The 16,541-nt window shown below is 44.7% G+C and overlaps 1 protein-coding gene across 1 annotated transcript; it reads right to left on the minus strand.

The window, feature by feature from the left end:
* Positions 1-441: 441 nt before the first annotated feature.
* FETUB (fetuin B) lies at positions 442-16,045 on the minus strand. The gene is made up of 8 exons (XM_014843346.3): positions 15,634-16,045; positions 9,892-10,105; positions 9,460-9,570; positions 7,792-7,876; positions 5,042-5,205; positions 4,237-4,350; positions 1,620-1,703; positions 442-883 (listed from the first exon to the last, which is right to left on the minus strand). Exons 1-8 carry the CDS (start codon positions 15,789-15,791, stop codon positions 566-568), a joined length of 1,248 nt encoding a protein of 415 aa, XP_014698832.3. The 5' UTR covers positions 15,792-16,045; the 3' UTR covers positions 442-565.
* Between the last annotated feature and the right edge of the window lie 496 nt (positions 16,046-16,541).

Raw genomic sequence — 16,541 nt, forward strand, 5'->3', positions numbered from 1 at the left:
TGCTAAGCGAATTTTTCAGTTCTGGAGTACAGAGACTATTTAGACAGGTAAGAAAAAAATTTTTCCCCTTCAGGTTGAAGGCTGTGCAGATGATATCTGACTAAGCCTTGGTGTTGAAATCTTTATGGAGAGGGAAACTCTGTGATGAATCCTGGTCTCTTGGTAACCTGAAGGTTACCATTTAGGTTTTAGCTCATTCTGACCAAAAGAATCGCAGTATGCCGTTGCCCGGAAAGAGGAGGGGATTCCTAAGCATAGCAGGCCCTATGTCAGAGACACTTCGCTAAAAGAAAGTAACCGTTAGAAAGGGAGGGTGGAAGATACAAAAGGCATCTATCCTCGGTATGAGGCCTCGGACAGTTTAGGAGGGATGCAGTCCATGTATAAATGACAGTTTAGTCTCACTATTTCCACTTCCAGCCAACATGATGAGACCCAGGAGCCAAGAAGATACACTTTATTAGCTACTCTTTACATTTGAACTCTATGTCTGTCTCTCCCCCTTCCCCACCACCTCTCATTTCCTGCAGGGCACTGCATCCCCATGCAATCTTCTATGTGGTCTTCATGGTGGGAGAACCCAAGGGTTGTCCTCCTGGGCTGGTCCAGGGCACTCAGCAGAGCGTCGCTTTTGTTTGGGGAAGGGGAAGACAAGCACCTTCTTCTCCCCAGGTGCTGCGAAGAGGAAGGAGACGTCCAGGGTTTCTCCGTGAGGATTCGTGGTTAGATCCAGATGCAGAGGGAAGGCCTCAACGGGGCCCTCTTCCTGGGAATCTTTGGGCTTCCCATCATCCAATTCAGGGAGGTGTTGGACAGATCCTTTCGGCACAGCTTTGGAGGGTGGGTTGGTGGGAGCTGTGTTTGTCTTCTGGGGCTCTTCCACCTTGGGAAGATTCACAAATGCCCAGTTAGCAGCAGAGTTTTCACCTCCGGGGGCAGGATCCTGATATAAGAACACTTTCAAATAAGGGGATGTTCCCCAGGGAAATCCCTGCCATGCCTGGTAGCAGACCAAGCTGTTCTATGCCTTTCAGATGGAATATTTCAAAGGGATGGGCCTCTGGCTAAAGGGTTAAAAAGCAAAAGAGATAAGGGCCAGGGAACGAAGACCCGTAGAGGCGTGATTGCAAGTCTCACAAATCCAGAGCTGAACAATGGTCCGGAGAGGTTAAAGGGCTTGTTCCAAGTCCTCAGTGAGCTGTCTCCCTGCCCCGGGAATGGCAGCAGGTGGCAGAGCAGAACTTGAACCCAGGTGGCCTGTTTCAACCACCCTCTCTAATATACCAGGCTGCCTCTTAAGAAGTGTTCGAGAAATACTTCCAGAAAGTGAGTAAATATTTCCATGGAAACTACTTCTACCTAGGGTTCAGGGTAAGGTCTCTGTGGGACCCTGAACTTAGCGTCCAGAGAGTTGACTTAAATGGGCTTTTGCTTTATTCTGCATGGCCATGCTCTGGTCTTCAGTCAGCCATGCGGTGGACCTGGCCCTGGAGCAGCCTGGCTAGAGGAGAATATCCGACTTGGAGAGAAAAAAGGGAGAGTGGGGCAGGAGCAGCTAAACGATAAACCATATTTCTTTTTCCTGTATAGAAAACCCACCAAAAGAGATTGAAAAATACCTGTGTTTCAAAGAATTTGCAGGACACTGAGACAATCTTTTCCAGTGGACTTCCAATCACAGAGCCTTTACAAATACCAACAGGCTGGAGTAAAAAAAATGTAAAGAAAACCACAAGATGTCACATGATTATTGAGATGCATCATGATTCTAATAGAAGAACAAGTTGCTTTCCAATTCTGTTGACACACAATTCACCAACACTTTTTTGGTTCCTTCAATGTATCAGGCGGTCACTGTAGCTCTCTAGAGCCCTCCTACTAAGTCATTATCTAGACCAGGGTCAAATACTTCTGGTGCTGGAAAATTCATTCATCTTCGGAGAACTCTGATGTCTAGAAAATCCTTTGATTATCTTGCACTGACATCTACCTTTTCATAACGTCTACCTCTTGTTCCTGATTCTACATGTGGTGTCATCAGAAAAATTGATTGATTTTTTCTCATAGTGGCCTTTTATGTATTTAAAGACAGTTTTTCTCTCCTGCCTGAATTTTCCTTTCTCTAGTTAAAACCATTTCCAGGTGTTTCGATTCTTGTTTATTTAAAAATAAAGCAATTTAAAATAATAAATGTTCATTGTAGAAAATATAGAGATATAAGCAGAAAAGAAGAAAAAAATCATCCATAATGGTACCACTCAATGATAGCTACACTTAACCTTTTTATTTGTATCCTCTAAGTCTTTTTTTTAGGTATTTGTATTTTTTTCTTTTACAGAAACATGAATATATTATCAGATTGGCTTTTAAACCTTCTTATCATTTAATATATTATGAAAATGTTTCCATGTCCTTGAATATTCTTCTATGATCTTATTTTTAAACACTAATATTCCACTGTATGAATGTACCATACTGTAAACAATTCTTTTTTTTAAACATTGGGTTGTTGTTGTAATTATAAATGATGGTACAATGAACAAGCTTCTCGTGCATCCATGCTTATTTCCACAGAATAAATTCCCAGGAATGGACTTGTTAGATCAGAGAATATATACATTTTTGAGTATAGCAGGATGTTAAATAGGACTTTTCCTGTTGTCTTAGAATTTTTGCTAAAACTCTAAAGCTCAGGAAAACAGGTGGTAAGTACTGTACATTTAAAAGAGCTCCTGTGGCCAACTAGGTCCTGCAGCTATCTCCCAGATGATATAAAAAGATTAGGAACCCCTTCCAGTGGGAAAGCTCATTGAAATAGAGAATCCTTGCTGAATAGTGCTATAGCTTTTCCTCTCTTTACCCCATCACCAAGTCCAGGTGAGGTGCTCTAAGAGATTCCCTTGGAGAAATTCAGGATGCAGGCAAAAAGTAGAGACTGGCCACTCCCTCCCTGGATGGGGCTTGTGAGCTGCTGCAACCAGCAGGCCCATCCAGTACTGGCACAGAACCCAGCCCAGTGAGAATTTATGGGTGAGTTCGACATGTGTCCTCTGGTGTTTGGGAGCACATATGTCAATGGAGACTAATGTGCTGTCTACTTCTCTCTTAGAGACTTCTGAAGGGGAGTAACTGGCTGGAGCAGCCCACAATGGGAGGAAGAAGAGAAAGAGCAGAAGTCAGGCAGTCTGTTCTCACTTTTGGACTAGAAGGATGTGCAAGAGCTCCATGAGACAAGCGTCTTGGGTCTAAGGGGCAGCCTGCCGATCCCAGGTGCACATAAGAGCCTGTTGGTGGTGGGGAGGCCCAAGAGGCCAGGGAAGGACTTCCTGAAGGGCCCACATCTGTGCCCTGTTAGACAGCCTGGCAGTACTGGGGCCTGCCATATAGAAGGCATCAAGGAGATGCCAGTGTTGGCAGGACCAGTTATATAAAAATACTTTGGGCTCCTTGTAGAGTCTCTCTACATTTTCATTGCCCTCCGTGACCACATTTTGCAATTGCACCACACTGTTGACCAGAATTGATTTGGGCTCAAAATTCATGTAGAGTTAAATAAATGTTAAGTGTTATATACTCTACCACTAATCCATATCTTTTCCTTCCAGCACTTGGGCAACAGATTAAGTCCTGAACTTGAAGATTTTGTTTCACTTACCCCTCTGACCTGGTGCACTCTCACACTGCACCCTACACTGAACATTCCATTCAGCCCAACCTTTCAAATGTCACTTCCTGCCAAGGTTTCTCTCTCCCACCTTTCAGTCATAAGGCCACATGGTATCAAAACAACTTCTTAAGAAAGTGGTGCTGAGGCGTCTTGATCTTTTGCTTTCAGAGTCCTCTCGAGTGAGCGTGTCATGCACTGGATTCCTAGCAAATACTCAGTGCATTCCTGCCTCCGTTTGTACTCTTTCTGCCTCCTGGATTGCCCTCCTCTCTCCTTCCCCTACCCATCCTTCAAGGTCCAGGTTAAGGTCTACCTTTTCTTCCATGACCAACACAGATTAGCATAATTTCCTCCTTTCAAATCTTAATGTATTGGGTACTGCGATACCATGTATTTTGGCCTTTAGAAATACTGTGGAGATCGTCTGTGGGCCTGAATCATGGCCAACCACACCTCAAGCTTCTTGAGGAAGATTTACAACACCTAGGATGCAGTTGGTGATCAAGAAATATTAATAGATGATCTATGACATATTTGTTGGACATATGAAAACATTCAGGAATACTTACTTCAGCATCAGGGAGCTGCAGTGGGCATTTGCTGGCAGCAGACTCAGTCTGAGATTTGGTACATGGTGACTCTGTGATTAAATATTCCACAAAGTAGGAAGGGCCAACCACCCACTGGGATGAGACAAGAATTGAGAAATAAAAATCAACCTACTTATGTGGGGGCAACTGAAACCTTACACGTCCAGAGTCTTTGTTAACACAGGTATCCTACTGTCCCTGTAACTCCCACCATGATCAAACCATGTATTAGGATTTTGTTAATTAGAAAATATAATTACCATACCTTCCTTCCCTTCTTAAACATTTGAATGGGTCCTAAACTCCTTCTCTTGGTTAGTGTTTTTCATTATGTGGAATTGTCTCTTAGATTAGTTTTTCTCTATATGATAGATATTGACATCATCCAAATACAAATAAGCTTCCATTTCTCTTAACCCATAAAACACAGCCTCTACTCGGGGCTTTAACATGGAGTAGAAGTTCAACTGACTGAGTAGTCCATGGTCCAGCAGACCTGAGAAGGCAGCAGCGAACAGCTAAGCAGAATTCCCCAAGGAGTCTACGAGTCCATTTCCCTTCTCACCTTAGGGCCAATGAAGTAAAATGGGGTCACATCACTCAGGTGGAAATTCCATGGAACAACTCAGAAACCAAAACATGATTGAATGTGCATCAGGTAATGAAAAAAAAGGCCCTTGAGTAGTAATCAGAAGGAGTGCCCTGACACTCTCCTCTCGGCTAAGGAATTGATAGCAGCAGTTTTGAGACACGTTGTTGATATAACCGGGCACTTTAGCCTCACCTGGAAAGAAGCCTTGACGACTTGGACGAGAGAATACCGCTTCGACGTGCTCTCACTGTTGTATTTTGCAAGAGACTCAAGGGCAGCTTCCAAAACACTGGCATCTGACAACTTAATGGGGCCGGGGCAGTCAGGGCAGGTATGGACAATCTTTCTTCGAGAAACTGTTGATGCCAAAAAGAGCAGTTCAAAAGTAAACCCCTTACTGATTTTCAACCCTATAAATCATATGACCACAACAGAGGCAGATTTAGAAAAAAGATAAATACTAAGCTTCAGTTGAGTATTGCGTGGATGGAACAGAAAAGATATTTTCTAGAAAGAAAGTTACTTTCATAATTAAAAGAAAATCAAAGCAAGATGTTTTCACCTCACACAAATGTATTTACCATAGGAATTTTGTTCAGAAACACATAATAGTATATTGATATAAAAGTTTTTTCCCAATTAGCTCAATATCTCTCATCATCGTTGCCTCTGTAAAGCAGACTGAGTGTCTTAAAAGGTTGGGATTTCATTATTGTCACGTCTTCTTCACCTTTTAGTCCCCCACACCTGACAATGTCTAATGCTGTCTAATGCATGGTAAGCGCTTAGTAAATGCTTGTTGAATGACACATGGAAGGTGGAAGCACATCCTCTTTGGTTAGAAGATACAAGTGAGCCAGAAAACAAAAATTGGTCAAATCGTGGTGCAACTGGATAGAATACCCACAGTAAGAATATGTAACCACAGGCCCTCTAGGACCCGTTCAACGGACCCCATCTTATCAACAGAGTAATTAAGAGTTGTCTTTCAGGTACTGGGAGTCCCCCCTTGTCCATTTCAGGCCGGCTGAGACCATCAACCCATCAACTGGGCCTATGTAAATGCTCAACGTGACCGTTTTTTTTTTGTTTTTTTTTTTTTTGAGGAAGGTTAGCCCTGAGCTAACATCTGCTGCCAATCCTCCTCTTTTTGCTGAGGAATATTGGCCCTGAGCTAACATCTGTGCCCATCTTCCTCTGCTTTGTATGTGGGATGCTGCCTCAGCATGGCTTGATAAGTGGTGCGTAAGTCTGTGCCCAGGATCCAAACTGGTGAACCCTAGGCCGCTGAAGTGGAGCGCGTGAACTTAACCACCACACCACTAGGCTGGCCCCAATAAGTGATATTTTGGACATTAAGGAGCTAAAAAGTCCACCCTCAGATCATGGTAATGCCACCATTTTTGTGAACATGTGTCCTATGAAGAGCCATGATGCTTGACTATGCTTGCGCCGATCATCAATTACCTCACTTCTCCTTACTTCCAATCATCTATCTTCACACTTCAGATTGCCCCGCCCTTCATCCTATAAATTGTGCCCCAAGCCCTGGATGAGGGAGACAGATCTGAGAGCATATGCCTCTGTCTCCTCACAGATCGAGCTAGCAATAAAGCTGATTACTTTTCCCAAAAGCTGATGACATAATAACTGGCTTTGTGTGCGTTGGGCAAGAGAACCACAATTTTGTGTGGTAACAGGGACAGCCAGAATTCCTGACTGGGAGGAGCTGGGGGTGGCAAAACTGATGTGAAAATCAGGCTAGGGGACTTGTCTAGAAGTTATTTTTGTAGAGCAAACACATTGTTTTGATCAACTGTGTATTTCGGTGTTACCCCCACAGCTTGTCACTCTTGGCGCCAGCTGAAAGGTCACTTTCTGACCTCCCACACCTCTGGGACCTGTGATTTCCATTAAGTTCTGATCTGTTTTACTTTTTGTTGTTCTCTACTTTATTTTAGGTGAGTCTCATCTTTACAACCAGGAAGCTTAAGCTGTGATTAATAACATGTTTACTCTGTTGCCTTGTCCCTCAAAGGAACTAGCAGCATTGTTATCACCTGGAGCTTGTTAGAAATGCAGAATCTCAGGCTCTGCTCCAGAACTATAGAATTGGAATCTGCATTTGAACAAGGTCCACCAGGGAAGTCACAGGCACAAAACAGTTTGACGAGTAGCCTTATCCTATTTCCCATGCCATGAATGCTAGCTTTCCAAAGAAGGACCTAGAATGAAAGCATTTATTCATTTATTCAACCTTAGTATGGACTCCTTACACTTGATAGGAGGTTGTAGCAGGGAGGAAGAAGGGATAAAATGTTCTACATGATATAAGATACAAGACCCCAAATCAAGGCAGTGCATGTCTGTGCTTTATGAGCGGTTAGGCTAAAGTTTTATAGGAATGAGAACAGGAGAGTACCATTCCTTTCTGGAATAGAGAACATGGTGGAAGCAGCGGCGTTGGCAATGGTCCTTAAAGAATGGATAAGAGTTCCAAGGGCAGAGGTTATTAGGGGAGGGCATCATCAGCAGAGGAAGAGGCACAAGCAAGATGCAGAGATTGGAAAGTGCAATGTGTCTTCAGAAATTAATGAGGCATCCAGTTGAATGGAGTGCGGAGTTGGAGTAGCCAGAGAAATAATGGCAGAGATAGCTAGAAAGAGAGCCTGAAGACCCGTCGTAGAGATTACACCATTTATGTCACACTAAAAATTTAGGATTTGATGCAGTACACAATGGCAAGCTATTGCAGATCATTTAGGAAGCTTAATTGTGGGAAGCAGAGCAGTGCAAATATTGGATATATTAAGAACCTGGCCTTGGTATGAATAGGAAGTGAGGATGGGAGAACCCTATAGGCTATACACTCTGGGCATAGCCCTGTTAATACTTTTTTCCCATTTTTTATTAAAATGAACAAAATCAGAGTGCTTTCTTACCTGGGCGAAGTGTACAGTTATAAGCAGGTGTATAGACAATTCTTGGCTGGTTAATATAAAATATCACTTTGCATTGACCATAAACCTGGAACCAACAAACACATATTACGACATAGTAGAACAAACTGTGACTTTTTAAAATACATCCCAAAATAAAATTGGACAATTTATTTTTATTTTTATATTTATTTATTTATTTGAGGAAGATTAGCCCTGAGCTAACATCTGCCACCAATCCTCCTCGTTTTGCTGAGGAAGACTGGCCCTGAGCTAACATCCATGCCCATGTTCCTCTACTTTATATGTGGGACACCTGCCACAATATGTCTTGACAAGCAGTGCCATGTCCGCAACTGGGATCCGAACTGGCGAACTCCAGGCCACCGAAGCGGAATGTACGAAATTAACTGCTGCACCACTGGGCCGGCCCCGACATTTTATTTTTACATAATAAAAAACTTAAGATCAATTTTGGTTACTGTGGATATGAGAAACCACCAGCTGATCATCACACAGTTTAACCTTCTCCCGGGACACAGCAGGACTACATTTCCCAGTCTCCCTCCTAGTTAGGTGTGCTGTGCATAACTCAGCCCTAACCCCAGGAAGGTGAGCAGAAGTGAGTGTAATCACTTCCAGGTCTGGCCCACAAAGAGCTCCCATTTGCCATCTGTCCTCTATGCTTTTCTCTTTCTGTAGCTTGATGCAGATGAGCATGGTGACCATAGAGGCCGTGAGCTGAAGGCGGCAGAGTCTAGAGCCACAACACGGAAGGAACTTGGGTCTCTAAGTCACTCCTGGAGGAAAGTCCCTCTTGATCAGGAATTTCTATTTTGAATTTTACATGAGTGAGAAATAAACTTCTATATTGCCATCAGTACATACTTTCCAGTGTATGTGTTATAGCAGCTAGTGTCACCTTTATAAGTGTAATTCAAAACAGGGTAAAAAGACCATTTGCTTTTCAAAATCAGGTAGGTACAGTATGACAAATTTGGTTAAACGATTAGAGAAAGAGATCTTGGTCAAACAGCTTACTTCTACACACATATCACTGTATTAGACCTATCAAGTCTAATATCAGTCAACGCAAAGATTCCCCAAATAACTAAGAATGAAATGAAAACTGACCATATTAGTTTTACTCACCTCCTATGGTCATCGTTAAAGGGTCATTTCTGAGGTCCTTTAAGTTCTATATTTCAAGGGAAGTATTTTTCTTTCCATGACACATTTTAAACCTCTCACACTATAACTCATTCTCTGCAGGCCCATTAAAACAAAGCAATACAAACGAAAAGTACTTCCTTCTGTTGCTTCTACACTCTACCTTAAACACAAACACAGAGTTCTCTACCTTCCATTCCTTTCTCACAATTTAGACACTGTTATAACCCTACAGAAGAATTTGGGAGGTGGAAAACTGGACTCACCAAATAGTTTTTGAGTAACTTGGCAGTTCTGTTCTCCATGACCACAATGCTATTTCTGGAAACCCACCTGACAGGTGAAATTTTGTTCTGTCTATAGCATTAGAATAACCTCATGGGTACCATGCCCAGGAGACTATAAAGAGGGACATGTAAAGATGGCGCATATTGAACAATCTGTATCCTGTAGACAGAGGCACCTAGTTTCTCCCCCAGAGCCCCGGAAACAAGCACTTACTGTATCATGTGGGAACTTCACTCCACATTCCTTCCATGGCTTCTTGGTGAGCACATGGCAGTCAGTCTCTAACACGTCCAGAGTGAGATAGAACACTGATCCCAGATCACCCTGTGGGAAGGGGCGGAGAAATGCACCACATCTCACATGAAGCAGAAACCCCTAAAGACTGGCTGAAAAAGTCTCTGTTTTATGGCAGAGCCAAAGGTTATCATGTTTGTGAAGATTTCTCATAAACTGTGGAACACTCAACAAGTGTCAGAGTAGGATACTATTAGCATTTGTTCCTAATAACAATAAGAGCACATAGCACACCCTGGCTGAGCAAAGCACAGCATCCTCGGCAGGGTTTCCAATCTGGAAAGCACCTGCCAACATGTGTCTCTGGGTTCCCAACCCCTGGCTTCCACAGCTTGTGCAAAGGTCACTTGCCTGTCTGTGTTCGTAGACATTGCTCACTCGGTTGAGACTCAGCACAAAGCCTTTTCTTTGGTCCCTGTTGATGTCCTGCAGGGCGAGGTCCGAGGCTGCCAGCACATCTGAGTCATTGCAGCCTCGGGGGAAGAGAGGCGGGGGCCCAGGTGGGGATCTTGCCCCACAGCATACGGCCAGGGTACAGAGTACCAGGGGTAGCAGCAGATCCATTCTGTGGGGAGCAAGGCCCAGGATGGGGTCAGTATGTGGAGTTGCAGAGTCAGGGTTACTTATAGGGCTCTGTAAGGCTGATTTAAGCAGTTTCAGAATCACAATCAGAACCGGTGACCAGAATCTGAAACCTGATAGCCCATCTTATCTCTTTAAATTCTAAATTTGGATTTCCCTGAGTTAGTACTTTTGATGAGATTTGCCAACATTTGTAACCTTGGACCCCGAGCAACCTCACATTCATGTGTACATGTAAACAAATTTAGGTTTCCTAACCTTTTCCTAAGAACTCATAACAAACACTTGGGTCAAGGCTCCTAGGAAGTCATGATTGGATTCTGCTGTGTGTCCAGTGCTCCACCGGAAGCAGAATGGCGGGGGCGAGGACTGTCACGTTCTCCCATCTCCCCTAGCACCTTCCCTCCAGCCGATATCTTTGGCCACACTAATAGTTACCCCAGGCTGGCAGCCCGGGGTTTGGTCCCAGTGTTGCTTAGTGAGTTGAGACTTCCTGCCTGATCCCCGTGTGCACCGTTCTTGTTGGATCAGAACAAGTGGTATAATTTCACATCACCTGCAAGAAGCACCAGTGAGATTCCTAATGCACTTTGGGAACTGGTTAGAAAGTGTTCTATTTAGTCTTATTTAAGTTTTTTAAAACAAAGACTTCATTTAAATTTAGGAAAGTGAATGGTCCATCAATAGTTCTCACATCATATCCCAAATCGCCACTTCCTGTTATGGAGCTATTTGGAAAGAAATTTGTTGAGAGGCTATAACCCGATACTATTGTGAAGAGAGGGATAATGATTGGAAGGTGGGCAGGAATCCCAGTAAAACATTGGTAGAGACTCTTGCTTTTCTCTTTCATCTTCTGCTTGGGGTTCAGGAAGTTTCTACTGATTGGCAACATACAAAACACAAATATCTTCAAAGCTTTCTGTTAAAAAAAAATACACACATCAGAGGTAGTTTGTCATAAGAGAAAAGAACCAAGACAGAGGGAAGCGTCTAGATTAGGACATCACCCAAGGTATTCCACAGAACCCTAGTCCATAAGATTGCTTCCCTACCCGACTCTCCCCCATCCCTGCCTCCCACTCCCATCCTCAGTGTTCTGTGCTGAAAGAAGGTTAGAAGCTGCTGCATCCATTGACACACAGTTCTGTAGAGTCTCGACACACAGTCCTGTAGAGTCTCGACACACGTGAGCGTATCAAAGGCTCTCCGAATCTTTGAGGTGAGGAAACCTATATATACCACAATTTCCTACACTTACTTGATATACGAGAGGGTTTTTTTTTTTTAACACTTATTAGTAACCCACAAAATACAGTTTTGGAATTGCTGTACGAATAGAGAAGGATAGCTATCTGAAGTTTTTGATAAGAAACTGTCAGAGGTATGAAGATTTTCACAGGAAGTATATTCCAAATGCATTGAGAGAAATGTCCTTCTGGCCTGAGCCAAAATTCCGAGTGTGGCAAGGCACAGCTGACAACAGTAAACTAAACATAAGCAAGGCATCTATTACAGATATGTTTATTTAAAACTTTAATTTTACATTAAACAATGATTTTCATTGCTAGTTAGATTACTATAATCAGCTATTATGATACAATTTGAATTTTTATTAAAAAGTTGAGTGGAAAATATTTTTTCTCATTTGATAACCGTGCTCTCGGAGAGCTAACTCTTAGCACTGTAGGTCACTCAGTGGTAGGATATAGACTCACTGAAAAGTACCCTGAATGGCAATTTAGTGAATCTAACCAGCACAATGCTCAGGAGAAAACTGAGATTTAGGAAGGCGGAGTGCCAAAACAAAAATCGTAAATGAATTAGGGGCAGAACCAGTACAGAAACCTTCGAGTTTAGAATTCTTTTCAGGAAACCAAACATTATAGCAATAGCCTATTGTAACTCTTATTAATTACCAACTGAAGGACCTTGGAAAGTCACTTAAGCCTCAGTAGCCAGATCTGTAAAATGGGCCAATCATAGCACCTGCATCCTAGGAGGTTCTATATGCATGGAGGGCTAGACCCACTCTTGGCCCACAGTGGTAGCTACTGTTATAAGTACAATCGTGATAGTTACTTGATATTCTACAGCACCTTATTGAACAACTCCACAAGGCCAGGAACTGTGTTAGGCTGTCTGGAAGCAAGGGTTCATAAGACTAAATTGATAAGATATAGTCCCTAATTTCTGCAAACAAATAAATAGTTTTCCAGGCTTGATTTTACAAACCCAAATCTAACGATCCCAGCTCCTCAGAGATGGCCGTTAGGTATGGTTTTCAACTAGGAGCAACAGTAGGAAAATGGGTCTGGCAACCAGAAGTGGGTACGGAAATGAGACATTCAGATTCTGGGGTCCAACAAAGATTTCCAGCCAGTGAGTGAACGAACATTCCTAGGCCCCGAGTGAGGTACAGAAAGAGGACCAAGGACACAAGAATGGGGAGGGGTCAAAACAGGAGGAGACGGTCGGAGGCCTGAGGGATGGCACCGGATGTGCACAGGTGAAGGCCCTTACCGCCCCTAACATGAAAGGCAGGACTCAGAGTAAAAGGGAATTCAACACTGACAGGAGAGTAAACAGACTGACCCACAAGTGCTGGTTTAGCCCTTAGCTATGTGACCAAAGATGACATAAGCTTTCTGAAGCCCAGCTTCCTCATCCGTGAAGTCGGGTGTAGAGCCACACAACTGCTGAGAGCCCTTTCAGCTCCGACAGGAAGCATTCCTGCCTTTCTCTTTACCTGACACCATTCCATTTCCAGGAGAATCACTCCTCAGATCCGCTACGAGGGAATTGTTCATCAGCCCCCGGTGATCTGGGTTTCAACCCAGTCTTGACCAACCTGAGCCCATCCTCCTTCTAGGTTGTGGAGTACAGGAGCCCTGGGAGAAGCGACAGGGGGAAGAGGCCTGTCTCTGGAGCCAGCCAGACCTGGGTTTAAATTCCGCCTCTGCCATTTGCATGGTAGGGGGCCTGAGACCTGGGAGAGGGCCTAAGACACATGGGAGAGGGTGCGCCATGCCATTTGGTTTCCTCGTCCATGAAACAGCAGCACTCCAGTGTGCACACATGCCCCCATGTATAGTTGCACCCACTGCTAGAAAGAGGGGATCATAGTTCCTCTTTCCCAGGGAGCCCCACTCCAGGTACCCTTATGTTTGGTCCCTATCACATGTGGGGATGATTCTAATGTCAGCATAGAAGTTTCGTTTCAGCACAGAAGTGAAGAGCAAGGCTGTGGAGACATCGACCTGGGATGGAATCTTGGCTGTGGTTTAGGGGAATTTTCTAAATCCAGTGCTTTCCATAAAAACACAATGCAAGTCACATATTTAAGTTTAAATTTTCTAGTAGCCACATTTAAAAAGTAAAAAGAAGCGGTCTGGCACATGGCCAAGTGGTTAAATTCACACGCTGCACTTCCGCGGCCCAGGGTTTCATGGGTTCGGATCCTGGGCGCCAACATGGCACCGTTCGTCAGGCCACGCTGAGGTGGTGTCCCACATAGCACAACCAGAAGGACCCACAACTAGAATATACGACTATGCACTGGGGGGCTTTGGGGAGAAGAAGAAGAAGAAAAAATAGATTGTCAACAGATATTAGAACAGGTGCCAATCTTAAAAAAAAGTAAAAAGAAGCAGATGAAATGAATTTTAATATTTTGCTTAACCCAATAAATTCAAAATATTATCATTTGAACCTGTAATTAATATAAAAATTATGAGTGAGATAGTTCCCATTCTTCGGTTCATGCGACAGCAAACCTCATTCAAGGTCAATAAGCAGAGGTGGCCACCTGATTAGACCACACAGGCTCCTCTGTGGCAAAGGAAGGTGGCAGGAGCACACATATCCCGAGGCTTAGGTCCAAGAACTGGTCACGGGGGAAGTAGGTGCAAGGTGTTTGGCACAGCCCTGGTGCATAGGACACCCAGGGCAATGTCTGCTGTCAGTGCTGTGACTAACCCTTGTGGTCCTCACCTTGTCTCACACAGCGCAGATCCCATGCGACTCTGCTGGCCACCTTTTCCCAGCCCACCTGAATGGAGTCACCACTGAGTGGCTCAGGTTAGGAGGAACAGGGCCGATTTTTCTTGAGCTGGGCGGGGCGGGGGGGGGGTGGTTGGGGAGGGGGTGCTGTACCAGGCTTCCTGGCCCGCGGGCCTCCCAACACAGGTGTGATTCGGGGCAGCAATTTAGGATGTTGATTTTAGGAGGGCAAACAGGTGAGGGATTGTTTGCTGCAGAGGTGGGAGAGGCGTGGCGCATGGAATTGGTCTCTTAGGTACCAAGCCTTGACCCGAGAGGGCAGGAAATTGTGCAGCAGCCACAACTCCAAATATCAGGCTGGCACTGCCCTGCTTAAAGAGATCTCTGCAGCTAGTTGGTCTGTTTCTCTCTCTTCTCTTTTCCTCCTTTTATCTTTTCTTCCTTCCACAAATACTCAATGAACATTGACTCCACACGCTGTGAAGGCCCCGCGTTATAAATAATAAGTAACACTGATGAGTTCTCAGGATGTGCCCCGTCCCATGCTAAACACTTTGCGTTCCTTCTCTCATTTAAGGTCCACGACCGACCCAGGGCTGTAGGTACCACTATTATTCCCATTGTTCAGATGAGGAAAACTGAGGAACAGCGAGGTTAAGTAGCTTGCACAAGGTCTTACAGCCAGGGTTTTCATCTAGCCTATATGGCTTCAGAGAGGAAGGCGGGGTTCTTGCCCTCAATGAGCAGATGCGAGGAAAGCAACAAGGGGAGAAACTAGCTCTGCTGGGGAAATCAAGAAAGGCTTCCCAGGGGAGGTGACATTCTGTCTGGGGCTTGAAGGATGAATAGCAGTATTCTGATGGGCAAGGCAGGGAGGGTGCCCAAGGAAGCAGGAGTAGGAGGAGTAAAAGTAAAAAACATGTGAATTAGATAGTTTACTTTCCGTGGCCTTCCAAGCTTTCCCTCTATAAACTAAATAGTATTTGTTCCCAACCCACCCAGGAGCCTCAGGTCACCTTTTGGCAGTCTGTCTCCTAAAGTACCCTACATCTGTAAGCTCTTTCTCTCCCTTACTTTTATCAATCATAATTTAGGCAATGTATGAAAAAACTCAGAATGTTTGGAATGCGTTTTTCAGCATTGACAATATTCTTAGGGCAAATCTGCCTTACAGCATCAAAAGTTGGGCCTCTTCCAAGAATCTCTATGGCGTTGAGACCAAGAGCCCAGACTCTAGGTTCAAACAAGCTGGGTTGGAATGCCAGCTCCACCACTCATCAGCTGTGTGACCAAAGGTGAGTTTCTCATCCTCTCTGAATCTCAGCTTCCTCATTCATAGACTGAGGTCACAGTTCATCCAGAGGATGAATGTGAGGGTCAGGCAGGATCCCGCACAAAAAGAAAATGCCTGGCACACAGTTTGCCCTCAGCACCTCACCAAGGAGATTCCAAAAGAAAAGAAGGGCCCTCAGGGAAGGTGTGAGCTCCAGACCCGCGTCTCATACTCACAGTCGTGAATGAGGTGGTGGCCTCACCGCTGGTTTACGAAGAGATGTCAAAGATATCTCAGCTTTGCGGGTCACACACTCAGGCTCTCCTGAGGACGCAGAGTCACTCAGGCCTGGGGGCCACCTCACACTGACCCTCTGCACAAGCAAATGATGCATAAACCAGAAGCCTGATGGTGAATGACACTGGCGAGGGGTGCCTCTCCGCTGTCTCCCCAGCAGGGCTGGACAGACACTGACGAGTTCTTCCTCTCCGACCACCTTATTTATCCTACAAACAGACTGCAATAATACACGTGGGTGGGCTGCAACCTCATTAGTTGGCTTCCACTGCCCAGCACACACCCTAGTTCCTCAAGTAGAGGTGGAGTCCTAGGCAGAAGGCAAACTTTAGTTAACGACAGTCTCATTCTGAGGAGCCGCTGGACACCTGGCTCAGACCTGGGCACATCCCAAGTTACCTCACCAATGCCTTTGCAGCCAACTTGGAGGGTGCGGCCGCCATGAAGATGGCTTCCTTCACCCAGAGGTGCTGGTTCTCGTGGGTTTCACTCCCGATGGGTGGCTTTATTGCTAAATTCCACTCTAACTAGTACTGCCCACACACTGACCAAAGAAGGGAAGGGTACTTAACACTGCTGAGTGCCTACTGCATGCCGGTGCTACTGAGTGCAAGGTACTTACACTGAATGCTTGTAAAGTCTTGTTGGGAAGTATCTTCATCCCCATTTGATGACTGTGTCACACCAAACACATGTCCTCTCCAACACCCCAGGTGTGGGAACCTCTGCCAAAATACCAGAACGAGAACTTGATTGCAGGACACATTCTCACGGAAGGGCGGCAGCCCTGGCACATTTTCCTTCCATGGAAGCTCAACTGTGATTCAGTTGCTTCTTTTCTGGATTT

The sequence above is a fragment of the Equus asinus genome, chromosome 5 (assembly GCF_041296235.1).
Source record: "Equus asinus isolate D_3611 breed Donkey chromosome 5, EquAss-T2T_v2, whole genome shotgun sequence".
In the NCBI taxonomy this organism is placed as follows: domain Eukaryota; kingdom Metazoa; phylum Chordata; class Mammalia; order Perissodactyla; family Equidae; genus Equus; species Equus asinus.

Bases quoted from the DNA above. Each gene is read 5' to 3' on its own strand.
- FETUB (XM_014843346.3), bottom strand. From the start codon at position 15,791: ATGCATCATTTGCTTGTGCAGAGGGTCAGTGTGAGGTGGCCCCCAGGC. The intron at 7,877-9,459 runs GTAAGTGCTTGT...TGTTGGTTCCAG, and splicing joins TGAAGTTCCCACATGATACA to GTTTATGGTCAATGCAAAGT. The intron at 5,206-7,791 runs GTAAGAAAGCAC...TGGCATCAACAG, and splicing joins TAACTGTACACTTCGCCCAG to TTTCTCGAAGAAAGATTGTC.